Genomic DNA, 15,442 nt, shown 5'->3' on the forward strand with positions numbered 1-15,442 from the left:
TATATGGACAAGATTTATTTAAATCTTTCATTTATTTAATAAAATGAAATGCAGAATGCTGCATTTTATAAAGAGAACCTGGCAAGCTGTAGCTGAATTAGGAGGATATAATGGGAATTTCAGGCTTGAGATATAAAGATTACTTAGGGCTGTCAAATGGCAACAAGCATGTTTTCTTGGAAGGCTGTTTCTAGAGCCTAACTCAATAGTTGCATCATTAAACTACTTCTGTATAATTTTCCAAGATTTGTTGGCTTCTCGAAGATTAGCATCTCCAGAGCAGTTAATGTTTATTTCTTGAAGTGTGTTCAAATTAAAATGTTAGTCACTCAGTCCTGTCTGACTCTTTGCAACCCCATGGACTGTAGCCCACCAGGCTTTGTCTGTCCATGGGATTCTCCAGGCAAGAGTACTGGAGTGGGTGGTGAATCCCTTCCCCAGGGGATCTTCCCAAACCCTAGTCTCCTGCAATGCAGGCAGATTCGTGGGCTGTGAAAATTCTAAAGGAATTCTCCCTTGATTCCCTAACCTGTATTGTCCCTGCACTGGCCCCTGGAGGGAGTGGAGGGTGGTGAGTACTCACATAAAAGTGTTTATAAAAATGTGTTCGTTAGATTGTATATATGAGCCTGGTACCTTAAAGAAGGTTGAAGCGTGCTTCATGCTAAGTTGCTTTGGTCATGTCCAATTCTTTGTGACCTCATGGACTGTATGTAGCCCACCGGGCTCCTTTATCCATGGGATTCTCCAGGCAAAAATACTGGGGTGGATTTCCACGCCCGCCAGCAGGGGATCTTCCCAACTCGGTGATCGAACCCCTGTCTCCTGTGGCTCATGCATTGCAGGAGGATTCTTTACTGCTGAGCCACCAGAAGCCCCAAAAAAGGTTGAAGGAGAGGAGGGGGGGAAACAACTCTTCTGTAGTTTTATAGTTACAGTATAGTGAGATACACGGAAATGGGCTTCCCAGGTTTCACTAGTGGTAAAGGACCTGCCAACTAGTGCAGGAGAATTAGACAAGGGTTTGATCTTTGGGTCTGGAAGATCCCCTGGAAGAGGGCAAGGCAACCCCTCCCAATATTCTTGCCTGGAGAAGCCCCATGGACAGAGGAGCCTGGCGGGTTACAGAGCTACAAAGAGTTGGACAGGAGTGTAGTGACAGCATGCATGTGTTTACGTGGAAATACTTAGAGCTCAGGATATTTCTTTTTTTTTTTTAAACAAAAAGGAAAAACAGTAAAAACGTATAATTCTTTTGGAGGAAAGGGGAGAAATCTGTTGAAGTAGTAAATCAAGAATTTATCTTGGATTTAAAAACAGAGTATGTAATTCCATGTATATTTTTATAGCTTAAAGTCAGAAAGTATAACTCCATTTTAAAATGCAGAAATTAATTTTTGTGACTCAAGATTTTTAAGGCATTTTTTATATTACTAAAACTGTTAGCAATATATGTTTCACCTTGATAATGCCAGTGTTGTCACCTTATGCCATATGTGTATTGTCATTTCAGAAATCCTAGTATTCTTAATTTATACCATAGTTAACAGCTCTCTATAAAGAAAATCTTTTGTCAGAAGATTGCAATTCTTAGAGATGCCAGCTAAGAATTGCAGTCTTTTGATAAAAGATTTTCTTTACAGACTTGTTAATTATGGTATAAATTAAGAATATTAGGATCTCTGAAATGAAGATATACTTTTGCCACTAGTATATTAATTGACAATAAGGAATTGGGGGTAAGGAAATAGAATAAGAAAGAAATAATGGAATGAATATTTTATTTATTGTACAGCATTATTAGTGTGGGTTAGAGTTCCTTAGCGTACGTTCTCTAAGAGCAGAGAACCTCCTAATTACATTATTCTGCATAATTGCTTGAAATAATTAGGTAAGATATTTAGGCTCATTGGTCTTTATTGTACCATTTTATTAATTGGGAGGTAGTCTTACTGCCAGAACTTTTCATTTTAGTATATTCTAAATGAAACTTCAAATACGATTAATATATGCCAGAGGTAAACTGAGGTGCTGTTATGCACATACATAGTTTGATTGTTTTCTTTTCAGAGTGCTGCTGCTACAGCTGCAACCTTGGCACTCCCTGCTGGTGTGACTCCTGTTCAACAGATATTAACAAATTCAGGTAAATAGAAATAACTGAACTGTTACTTACTTAACTCAGAATATGGTACCATCTAGCCTTAGTTTCGGAGAAGGCAGTGGCACCCCACTCCAGTACTCTTGCCTGGAAAATCCCATGGATGGAGGAGCCTGGTAGGCTGCAGTCCGTGAGGTCGCTAAGAGTCAGACATGACTGAGCGACTTCACTTTGACTTTTCACTGTCATGCATTGGAGAAGGAAATGGCAACCCACTTCAGTGTTCTTGCCTGGAGAATCCCAGGGACAGGGGAGCCTGGTGGGCTGCTGTCTATGGGGTCGCACAGAGTCGGACATGACTGAAGCGACTTAGCAGCAGCAGCCTTAGTTTTGTCTTCCTGGAAACACAGAAAATTGTAATACTTCTTTTGCCATTTGGCTTACGTTATTAAAATAAGATGATTTGAGGACTATAGCTTATTAAACCATAGTCACTGCTGAGGATGCAGTAAAGAAGATGAGAATTACACTTGAACTTTTGATCCATGAATGAAATACTATTTCTTGAAATAAAGTATGATTATCTAGAATGCTTATTTCACTTGGTCTTTTTTTCTAAATGCATTTAACCTGTGAAATAATTAAAGTTTTACTTAAATTTAAAACCTGCCAAATTAAGCTTAATTTGTTTGAACTAATTTGTGGCATTAAACTAAATCCTATAGTACTTTACTATAAAATAGCAAAATTTATTGCATTCTAATAGTATCCCTGGCAAAATTTACTTTTGAGAATAATGTTTGAAGAATTTATTTATCTGGATTTTAAGTATTTTCTTTGTAATCTTAATTATGCAATTTCTTGTTATTTTGTTAATTCCTTAATTTTTGAAGAACAAACAGGAGCTTATCTTGCTGCATATTTTAATGAAATATAATTGCTTGCTACTTAACTCAAGATTGTGAATTATCTCAAACAATATTTTAGAGGGATTTTGCGTAAGCCAATCATGCAGTGTTATATGGCATTGATAATTGGTTCAGCAAACTTACTTTTTTTCATGTTGAAGCTAAGTTAATGCAATGCTTTGGTTCAAGATATTAATGCTTTATTATACTTTTGTTTCTTTAAAGCTTTGAAAATGAACAGCCCCTGAAATATTTGGTCTTACATGACTTGTCAAAAAAGATAATTTATGCTTTTAATCAATTCATAACCTGTTGTTAAAACTTTTTTGGAAACAGCTTTATCAGGAAAATAAAGTATTTTAAGCAATGTATTTCAGCATATGTGGAAGTTAGAGAAGGTGAGGATTATAGTTTACTGTGTATAGATGACAGCCCTTAATAATAATGTTAATTTTCTTACTCAGTAATTTCTGACATTCACTATGGGCTGTCAGTCACTATAAATTTGTTTTATTTTGAGGTGTCACTGCTGAAATGGTAACTTGGAATGCATACTTTTTGCTTTAGGCCAGCTTCTACAAGTGGTCAGAGCAGCCAATGGTGCCCAGTATATCTTTCAGCCTCAGCAGTCAGTGGTTCTACAGCAACAGGTTATACCACAAATGCAGCCTGGTGGAGTACAAGCTCCTGTTATACAGCAGGTAAAATAATCTTATAAGTTCTGACCACCATGGGGTTCTTTTGTCTTCTCGGTGCTTCCCATTCCTTTTTCCACAGCTATATCTACACATATTCTTAGACTCTTCTCCAATACTACACAACCTGTCATTCTGAATTTCTCCTGTACACCTCACAGCTTAACTTAGATTCAGTATGTTTGACTAAATTATCACTACTAATGCTTTCTCCTCTCCCCCCACCCCCACCTTCCTTTTCATATGTGGCACCACTCTCCATCCAGCCTCCTAAGCTAGTTACTCAGCATTCATTCAACACACATTTACTGGGTGGCTACGTATCAGGGTCTTTGCAAGAGACTGAAGACTTAGGAGCTTAGGAGTGAACAAAGCAGGAACACGTCTAGTTTCATTTCGCTTTTGTATTATCTGGAAAGGGGTACATGGACTCCTCCCTTTTGCTTACCTCTAATATCTAAGGTACCATGAAGTTCTACCAATTCTTAATAGTTCTTTTTTTCAGACTTCAGTTTAAACATGTTTTCAGTCCTTTAATATATTTGAAGCTAGTTTTGTTTTCCCATACTCCCTTTTCATTTTCTTAGTTCATGTTTTCATAATTTCTAACTTAAAATACTGTGTTATCCTCTTGATTTCCCTGCCTCCAGTCTTAGGCCCTCTTAAGTTGACTGCCACTCAAATAGTCATTGTTCTAAACATCTGTAAATCTTTTTTGCTTATTGGAAAACATGTAAATTTCTCAGCATGGGTTGTAAGATCTTTTTTGTGATCTTGATTTTTTTTTTAATCTTTCCATGTTTGTTTTTTGCCATGCTTCCAGTTTTTACCTGCTTCAGCTGTTATTTATATCAACGTTGACAAACACTTGAATCTGCTTGTGCGCCAAGTGTTAAACACTTGTGTGAGGACAAAGATGAAAGAGAAATAGTTAATTGCTTGAGGATCTTGTGTACTGTGAAAAAGAGGCAGAGACAAAAACACATGATGTTTATATGATAGTATGATGAGGGAGGTTAGGTCAGAGGAGTCGCATTCATCAAACCTGTTCACAGCTTTCCCAGTTTTGCTCTGCTGGTTCTTCTGGGTTTGTCTTGATGCCAGTCTGTTTAGAATGCCACCTTTGGCCTTCCTTCTAGCAGTTCTCCCCACTGTCCCCCCAGCAAACAGAGAGAGCCTGGCTAATCTCCCAAAACACAAATACTGCAGTCTGTTTAGAATGCCACCTTTGGCCTTCCTTCTAGCAGTTCTCCCCACTGTCCCCCCAGCAAACAGAGAGAGCCTGGCTAATCTCCCAAAACACAAATACTAGAAACTCTAGTATTACCTACTAGAGAAACTTCCTTGACCAGGTCTTGTCCCCCATAGCTGAGTTTAGTACTCGTTCCTGTCCTCTCATATGCTATACCATATGTCTCTTACACCTTCTGTCTTTTTGAGTTGTTATTGTTTCGTCTATTGCACTTTATCTGTAAACTTCTGAAGAGAAATACTATCTTGTTATTTTTGCTTTCCTTGAACCTAGAGACAAGGCGTTGCCATTTAGTACTTTTAATTTGTAACTGGGTATGCTCTGCTTTTTACTTAGTAACTATAATTATAAATATGTCCATTATAACAGATATAATTAATGTTTATTAATATGTTCTTTTTGAGCTGCGATTTACTTCAGAACCCTAGAATGCAGAAGCTGGAAGGAACTTTAGAAGTCATCTGACTTGGTGGTTCGCAACTTTGGTTATATGATTAGAATTATCTGGGAAGCCTTAAATAAAATGAATAGATATTGTATCATATCAGTTAAATCAGAATATTAGAAGTAGTGACTTAGGTATCAATATTTTTAAATTACAGGTTGTTATAATTTGTAGCAGGGTTGAGAACCATTGACCTTAAACAATGAAGCGAGGTTAAATGACTTGCCTCTGCTACATCTTTATCTGTGATCTTAGAACTGGAACCCAAGGCTTCAGTTTCCAGATCAGTGTTCTTCATAGAGTGAAAGTGTAGCATAGTATTAAGAGCAGAACCAGAAAGCCTAGGTTCATGTTTTGTCTCCTAGTGACTAGATTGCAAGCTTTGCAAGTTATTAAACCTCCATACCTCAAGCAAATTAATAACATAGAACTCTTGGCCTGGAATCTGAAATATACATAATAGCAATTACTTGATAAATGTAGCAGTTGTAATTTTTAAAAATCTGTTTTTCTTTAGAAATTTGAATGGTAAAATGAAAATTGAGTGGATCTGTACACTCACTAAACATTCCTCTTGTGCTTTGGTAGTTTTTACCTGTATATGAGATACGGCCATTTGAGGGTGATTCTTTCCCACTGGGGCCTGTTTCTGTGTATCAAATGATGAATCTGAGCAATTTGATCCTCTGGGTAGTTCCTAATGTGTAGTTTTTCTTTCGTCTTAGGTCTTGGCCCCTCTTCCTGGAGGGATTTCACCACAAACCGGTGTCATCATCCAGCCCCAGCAAATCTTATTTACAGGAAATAAGACTCAAGTTATACCTACAACAGTGGCAGCACCTACACCAGCACAAGCGCAGATAACTGCCACTGGCCAGCAGCAGCCACAGGCCCAGCCTGCTCAACAGCAAGCTCCGTTGGTGTTGCAAGTTGATGGAACTGGGGATACGTCATCTGAAGAAGACGAAGATGAAGAAGAAGACTATGATGATGATGAGGAGGAAGACAAAGAGAAAGATGGAGCTGAAGATGGGCAAGTAGAAGAGGTAAGTTTTAGTAAAAGACTTGAAATGAGGACCTGCTCAGTTGTTTCTTCCTTCACTTGGTGCCAAATTGATGAATTCTATGTTTTTAGAGGCTGTTAGGGTACTATACAATGTAAGATTTTAAATACTAAGATTTTAAATAATTTAAAAATTACTATACAGTGTAAGATTTTAAATAATGTTAAACTATTAATAAGGTTTTTAGATTGTTGTGGATGTATTTATAAAATATTTCTGTAGCTGGTAACAAAAAGAAAACGTATACCAAATTAGGTTTTACTTATAAATGTGACGACAGTGCAAGTAATTCTAATTCTTGGACTTAATACATTCATCATGATGTGGCTTAAGGGTAAGACATTGGTAGAACCAGGTAGATGTGGTTCATCTTTTCCTTCAGTAATTTAAAACAGCATTTGGGAAGAAAAGACACTTCAGAGTTGAAATGTTCCATATTCCATACCAGTTCCTTAGATAACCTCATCTGCTCTTATTGTCTGTCAGCAGTTTCACAAACCATTTTTTCTTACTCATCTTTTGTTGTGTATTTCTAGAAGTACATAAATATATCTTTGTTTTCCTCAGTGCTCCAGCTTAGGTACTTATAGTCAAGATGGTGTTGGTCTTATCCACAATTTTCACTGTTACTGCCTCCTGCAACAACCTAAGATGTGATCTTCTGGTTTATCTTCTTTCTTCTTTTAAATTAAGTAATGTTTTTTAAAGAGTACTATTTTATTAAATATTGAATAGATAAAACAAATAAAAAGTATTTTATGGTGTAAACAACCCAGTGTCTGCATCTAGTTAAAAAAAAAAAATCCCCTTACCAAACATAAAGTCCCCTGAGTGCCCCTCCCTAATCCCCATCTTCTTCCTTCTACCATCAGAGTATCCTTGCTCATGAATTGTGTGTTCGTCACTACCTTGCCTTTATATTTTACCATAAGTATTTATATTCCTAAGGAGCATATTGTTTAGTTTTTCATGCCTGTTGAGAAGTGGAATAATTGTGTATTCTTCTGCAAGTTGATTTTTTTCCCAAGATGGTATTCTTGAGGTTCATCTAAGTTGTTGCATACACCTATAAGTATTTTCACTGTTAAATGTTAAAAGTTTATCCATTTTTGTGATACATTGGGCATTAGGGTTGTTTCAACTTGTTAACTGTACAGTTATAAAATATTCTGGAATATGTCTTCTAGGGACACATTCAAGTGCTATACCTAAAGATTGAATTGCTGAATCATAAGGCATGCATATCTTCAAGTTACAATAAAAGGCCACAATGTTGTACTAATTACACTTCTGGCGTTCAGTATATAATGATGCATGGGTCTGTGGATGTCTTCACCAATACTTGACATTGTCAGGCTTCTTAATTTTTTTTGCCAGTTTGGGAGGCAGAAAATTTTTCATTTTGATTTTAATTTTTATTTCCTTAATTAATGATCAGCAAAAGGCTTCTGCTACACCACTTTTTTTTTCAATTTTCTTTTTTGTTATAAACACCATAGCAAATTTTAAAAAGCTCTTTGAAAAGAGAAACATATAGTTCTTGATTTCCCGAGTGTACTTAATGCCTACCTACTCCTTCCCTGTACACACTGGGATGATCAAAAGAAACAGGATTTTCAGGTGGGGGTGCTGGTGGCCATGGTCATCTGTATTTACTGGGTAGCCTCTTGACTATTTGATGTATTCTTTGTAGGCAATCAAATCAAATGTGAAAAAATAGCAGTTTTTCTTGCCTAGTTGGCTAAGTTCTATAATATTGGTTAGAAATGGTGATAGTGGTGATAATTGCACATACTAAGTGCAAATTGTACACCTTAGAATGGTTAAAAATGGTGAAATTAACCTCAGTAAATTTTTTTACATTTATGTTGGTGATAACTATTTTGAATTACAGAATATATACATATACATGTGTGTAAGTAGGTACAGGCTTAGAGACTTAAAATCTGTTTTTTTTTTTTTAAATTGAAGTATAGTTGCTTTACAATGTTGTGTTAGTTTCTCCTATACAACAAAGTGAATCAGCTATATATATATACACATATCACCTCTGTTTTTGGATTTCCTTCCCATTTAGGTTATCACAGATCATTGAGTCCTCTTGCTATATAGTAGGTTGTCATTAGTTATCTGTATCATACATAAGAGTGTATATATGCCAATCCCAATCTGTCCCACCCCTGCCTTCCCCTTTGGATCCATACACTTGTTCTCTATGTCTGTGTCTCTGTTTCTGCTTTGCAGGTAAGTTCATCTGTACCATTTTTCTAGATTTCATAGTTCATATACAGTATTTGTTTTGATTATTTTTCTTTCCATTTTTATTTTGCCCTAGCTTCTCTTTCTTCATTAATTAGAAATTAGAGTTGTATGTTTTACTGTCTGTCACAACTGAGGTCAAGGTTAACTTGATTGGTCATTTTATGCTCTAGCTAGATCTTGGCATTTGATTCTCTTCGTTAGTGAGATCAAGATCCCCCCCTTTAAAATGTGGTTGCCTTAGTTATGCTTTAAGCCTCCACCAGTAGACATACTAATTTGTATTCCTAGTCTTTAATGTCAAGACTAGCTAGGCTGCCGACCTTTTTTATATCCTTATTTTCCTTTTCCAACTTCACCAGTGTTTTCTTTTTTTTACACAGCTGCTTCTGGTGGTACACATACCATTATCTCATTAAATCTTCATATTTTCCTAGGTCCACTTCTAGACAAATAGTTAACTGGAAAGAGTTATCTTCTTGTGCTATTCTGAAAAAATAAAGGAAGTAAAGTAACGTCTTTTCAGTCATATAAATTATATAGCTTAACTATTTTAATTACTATATTTAATTTCTTGCTGGAATTTCAGTGACACTGGCAGAATCTTAACATAAGCCAATTAACAGTATGTTCATGGTATATGTGGATCTGTCTGGCCCTTGGTTCTCAAAGAACTTCAAGGTCACTGTGTTTCTTTTCAGTGAATATTAGAAGGACCTTTTTTTAGTAATACATGAAATATAAATAAATGAACTCTCTTTTTTCATTTTTAGGAACCCCTCAATAGTGAAGATGATGTGAGTGATGAGGAAGGACAGGAACTCTTTGATACAGAAAATGTTGTTGTGTGCCAGTATGATAAGGTAAGGATTTAATCAGTTCTTTACTGTCTGAGCCACCAGGGAAGCCAGTCAACAGGTTACTAACATTTTTGCTATTGTAATTTCTTCTTAAACCATCCTGTCTGCCGTGTTCAAGCATTTGGTTAGCTGATTGGTGCCTCTTAGAAACTCGAATATAAACTTTGTGAATGAAAACAGTGTTATACTTTAGTAGATTATTTTAATGGAGTGAGAAATTAATTTGTATAACTATAGTTGAAAAATAAGTTATGCATGAAATCACAAAAAGTATGTTGTTTTCCATTTAGATTGTGTCTCCCAACTTATTAACAAAGTAAAGCCAGTTTATATTGTCTTTTAATATGAATATTAACTAAATGGGATAACCCTGTTTTCCCTCTGACCTCAACTACCTCAAAACTTACAAGGCTTTAATTGAACCTTTGTATAGGGTAATAAACAAGACTGGTAACTAACAAAAGATACGTTTTTACTGAAAATTATTTTAAATTATTTAACTTTGTTGTATGCAGTCCATGGGGTCGCAGAGTCATACACAATGTGGGGACTGAACAACAACAAAATTTTGGTAGCAATAGAAAAATTTTAAACTAGGTTCTATGAAAATTAGCTATTGACTCCTTGATTTCTTAATTCTTAAAAAGGATGTTACTTCTCAAGTATTTTTGTTATAGTTTTGGCATTGTCGAGATTTTTTTGTTTATTGAAACATTTAATCAGAATTGTTTTCTGGCTATAGCCATTAAATTTATAATCCACAAATTATGCTTCATTTTTATAGTTTAATTTCAACAGAGATCTTTTCCAAGTGTTGAAAACTATGATAGACATAGTTGGGTTTTATTTATAAGCACTTCTCATTCACTAAACGTATATTTATTAAGTGCCTAATTGTGTCAAGTACTGGAAGTGAAAGTGAAAGTTGCTCAGTCGTGTCTGACTCTTTGTGACCCCATGGACTGTCCATGAAATTCTCCAGGCCAAAATACTGGAGTGGGTAGCCTTTCCTTTTTCCAGGGGATCTTCCCAACCCAGGGATCAATCTATACTCATTATGCAAAATTTGTGCTCTTTATGCCCTCTTTTACAAATGATGAAAGTCTTAAATTTGTGTTGCTTTTATAAAATGAATATTATAAATAGCCATGTTTATTGCAAACATCTGTAGGAAAAATGTTTAAAAAATGAATCTTATCATTTCCTAATGTAAAGGTAAAATTAAGCCAGTTAAGTACCAGTGAAATTATAGAATTAGGTTAGTGAGGTCACTGATTCAGAGTATCAGGGCATCCACTTTTGTACCTTATGACTACTAAGTTAAGCACTCATAATACCCTACACCAAGCACATGATAATACAAGTAATTTCTTGTTATATGCATTTGGAGGAAAAGTATTGAAGTTGAAACAACAGGAGATACCAGTAAATCTTTATTGTCAGGAAGACTCAAGGGAACCTGTTGGCAACCAGATTATCCAGAATGCAATATCATGATAGCAGGATGTCAGATACATAAGAAAGGACCTTTACCTTAGCTTGACTGAGGAATATGCTTCTAAGTATTTTCATATTATAAGAGACTAGTATTCTCCTTTGTACACTTAATATTTTTAACGTTAAAATTGGTTTGTTTTGCTCATGGAGACAATATTTTAATGTTTTAAAGTAAGAAATTTAAAAGTACTTTTAAGTAGTTTGTTGTATGGTAAACAGTTTTAAAGTTTACAGAGATCTAATTTTTATAATCAAATGAGTTTTGGAGATTGGAGGGTTTTAGCCAACAGTGTAAGAATGGTGGTGTTCTGAAATGGGCTTGGGTGTAGTTTGAGGCAGCTGGAACTTTAGGAGTTTATTTTTGAAGCCTAAATTTCAACAGTGAGTCAATTTTAGCAGCAGTCATACAAAAAATTGATTGTGTTGCCAGTCAGATGAGAGCTTTAAATCTAATAATGAGGCAGAGTTCTCACATTGTATGGATAGGTAAGGACTGATGGCATCAGGTATTGAGGCATCGGCCTTGTTTGTAGATAGTGTTACTTAATATTTTTGTCATGAGGAAAGTTCAGAGGCCTTTTTCCTTGCACTCAGTCCTGTATACTCCTTTATACAGGACTTAATGTAAGGCCAGTAAATGAATTGTTTTTCAAGTTATATTTTGTGATTTAGTCAAGTAAAAATATTTACTACTTACTACTCAATATGACTTCAGTACTTAGTATATGGAATATTACTTGATGCATATGATACTTTCTGTATTTGCTTTTTGCAAGTTGTCTTGCAGCAAACTGCAGTTTCTTTACTTGTCTGTGGAATTCTTTTTTCCTGGCTACTCATTGCTTGTTTATTTAATTCCATATCTTTCAGCTTATAGTTACTTGTTTCGTACTAGAAATAAATTTATATATCCATTTTTAGGATAATTAATACTTTCTCTATAGGAAGTCAAAGAGAAAAGGAGAGAGAGATCTTTTTATTCAAAAAATACTTAATAGTGTCTGTGATGTTCCAGGGCACTCACTGTTCTAGGAGCTTGAGATAAGCCAGTGAACAAAACAAAACAGTCCCTGCCATTTGGAAGCTTACTCTAGTTGAGGGAGACAAAGGCTAAAACATAACAAGAAGATAAAACAAATTACAGTTACCTTAATACAACACTGGGGCTAATTGCATGTAACTTAGAGGCAGCCTTCTGTATCTATGGTTCGTCTGTATATGTATAGTCATCCAACCACAGTCCACTTAATTCTGTGGTATTTATTATTGAAAAATACCTGTGTATAAGTTGATCTGTGCATTTCCAAACCCATACTGTTAAAGGTTCAACTGTAATTAATATGCTATGTTAGAAGTTAATAATTAGTGTGGGTAATTATAGAGTGGGAGAGGAAACAGGATCAAAGGCTTGATGAAAGTTAGCCATGTCGTTATTTGGTGGCATACCTGCCTTCTTTGTGTGAGAAGCAGCAAGGAGGCCAATGTAGCTGGGCTTGGGGGAGCAGTATAGCAGGAGATTAAATCAGGTGAGTGAGGGCAGGCGGTGTGGTGTAGGACTTTGTGAGGACATGGGCTCTCACTCTGAGTGAGAAGCTCTTGGAAGGTTTCAAATATACAAAAGTAGTATCACTTACATTTTAATCTTAAAAAAAAAAATTGCTTTGTTGAGAACAGAATGTAGAAGAAACAAAGGTTGAAATGTAGAAGAAACAAAGGTTGAAATGAGATTAATAGAGGGACATCTAGTAATCCACATGAGTGAAAATGGTGATTGAGGCTAGGATGATAGCATTGGAAGTGATGAGAAGCATCTGGATCTTGGATGTTTTGAAGGAAGAGTCAACAGGCTTTCCTGACTCTTGTGTATGTGGTAGAAAATAAAAAAGGGAATCAAGAATGACCCCAGGATTTTTTTTTTTTTTAAATGAGGAACTAGTCAAAAGAATGAAGATACCATCAACTGAGATGGGAAAAGCTGCAGATGGAGCAAATTTAGGAGGGGAGAGTGGCTGGTTTGGGACATGCTAGTTTTATATCTGTTGGTGTTCAAATCATCCATCCTAAGGTGTTAAGTGTAATAATCTAAATAGTGTAATTAGACCAGAGTTATAAGACCACTTGGACTTCTCTGGTGGCTCAGTGGTAAAGAATCCACCTGCCAGTACAAGAGACACAAGAGACATGGGTTTGATTCCTGGGTCAGGAAGATCCCCTGGAAAAGGAAATGGCAACCCACTCCAGTACTCTTGCCTGGAAAATCCCATGGACAAAGGAACCTGACAGGCTTCAGTCTAGGGGAAGTCACAAAAGAGTCAGCTACGACTTAGTGACTAAACAACAAAATAAGACCACTTAATGTAAGAGGCCCTCTTCTGAATATTGTTTCACTTTATTATACTCTATTTTGCTTTAATAAATGAGAAAAGATAGATATATGGTAAATTTATATATAGCTTAAGTTAGTGGTCTTAAGGAAGGGCATGAGAGTGGTTTTCAAATATATGAAGTATTCATTGTTTTTTAGATTAACTTTCCAAAAGGCATGGCTAGAATCAATAAGTTTGGGGTAAGCAGCTTTTAGTAAGGGGTAAAGTATGAAAGACTTGCAAGGGGGCTGTCCCAGGAAGGGATAACTAAATTTGCAATTCTTCACCTTCCACTTTTAATCACACTCAAGCAGACACTAAACAATGATTTGCCAAGAATACGCATGGAGACTGTTTGCATGGGGGTGTTAGACCATGTAGTTTTAGCAGTGGGAAAAGAAAATGCCTGTACATAGTGAGAATTTCTGCATTATTATGGAAAACAGCCTGATAAACTGGGGCAAAGGAATCATCTTTTGTCACTTAATTGTGATATGTCATTGATCATCTCATTGAACTTCTCCAGGCTGTAATTTTCTCCTTTTAAAATGAAAGCCTGAAATGGGAGTGATGCTTATGATTGAAGGTAAGGGAGAGAGTGAAGACCTGGAAATCAGTTAAAAAGTATTGTAATACGTCGTATGACAAGAGGCTATTGATGTAGTAACTAGAAACTTATTGGTGGCCTTTAAGAAAACAGTTGCCAGGTGTCCTGAAGACAAGTAAAGTAGAATTAGAGATAAAATAATAGTTAGAGAAATACTAATATTAGTATGAATTCTAATACTGGGGGGCCACAGTATTTAAAAAGTCAGCAATATGTAAGTTGTTAGTGTATGTGAGGAAGAAGAGAGTAGTTGTAAGCATGATACCAATAATGAGGAAAAAATGTCCTGGTGGTCAGTAGATAAGGAGAATGAAGAAAAGCCTCTGGTTAATTAAATTGTATAGACTTAAAAGGAGTTACAGAGAAAACGCAAAAAATAAAAAGTGTTCTAGAAGCATCAGGGAGAACAAAGGGTATTCCTGTTTTAAATATTTGCCTGTAAAGAATTGTATAGGAAATGACACGTATATGCAGACCTGGAAGAGATTAAAATAATTTGCAGAGAAACATTAACTACTTTAATGAACCCAAATACTAAGAACTATAAAATAAATATTATTAATTATAGATTTTTGAAAAATTCACCTAGCTAATTGGTTTTTTTTTGAGAGATTGTATCAAACTATTAAAATGCAATTTGACCACAGTTGTATGAAAATAGAAATCAGATGGAGATTAAACAATATGCTACTGAACTTGAAAATACTTGGAGACAAATGAAAATGGAAATACACCATACTAAACATGTAGAATACAGCAAAAGAAGTTCTAGGAAGGAAGTACATAGAAATGCCTACATCAAGAAACAAGGAAAAATCTCAAATAAACAATCTAATTTTGTACCTAAAGGAACAGGAAGAAGCCCAAAGTTAATGGAAGGCTGGAAATAACAAAGATCAGAGGGACTAAATGGAGACTAAAAAGATAATAGAAAAAAAGATCAATGAAACTAAGAGCTGATTATTTGTAGAGATAAACAAATTTGACAAAACTTTAGTGAGACTCAAAAAGAGAAAAGAGAGGATTCAAATCAAATGAAAGAGTTAACAACTGATAATAGAAATACAAAGGATCATATGAGACTACTGTGAATAATTATACTTTAACAAATTGGACCATATAGAAGTAGATAAATTCCTAGAAACATAAAACCTTCTAAGACTGAATCATGAAGAAATTAAAAATCTGAACATACTGATTACTAGTAGGAGATTGAATCAATAAACAAAAACTTCCCAATAAACAAAAGTCTAGGACCAGATGGTTTCACTGGTAAATTCTACCAAACATTTAAGAAGAATTAATACCAATCCTTCTCAAATGGTTCGAAAAAATAGAATAAGACAAAACATTTTTAAACTCATTTTACAAGACCAACGTTAGTTACC

General features: G+C 35.4%; 1 protein-coding gene across 1 annotated transcript in view; it reads left to right on the plus strand.

The window, feature by feature from the left end:
- The window catches only part of GTF2A1 (general transcription factor IIA subunit 1), a 38,953-nt gene that overhangs the window by 18,114 nt on the left and 5,397 nt on the right, over nt 1-15,442 (plus strand). The window contains exons 5-8 of the mRNA XM_025295142.3: nt 2,071-2,146; nt 3,577-3,710; nt 6,127-6,447; nt 9,498-9,587. Of these exons, the coding sequence (XP_025150927.1) occupies nt 2,071-2,146; nt 3,577-3,710; nt 6,127-6,447; nt 9,498-9,587 (621 nt within the window). The remainder of the gene's footprint in view (nt 1-2,070; nt 2,147-3,576; nt 3,711-6,126; nt 6,448-9,497; nt 9,588-15,442) is intronic.

This window comes from Bubalus bubalis, chromosome 11 (genome assembly GCF_019923935.1).
Source record: "Bubalus bubalis isolate 160015118507 breed Murrah chromosome 11, NDDB_SH_1, whole genome shotgun sequence".
NCBI lineage: Eukaryota > Metazoa > Chordata > Mammalia > Artiodactyla > Bovidae > Bubalus > Bubalus bubalis.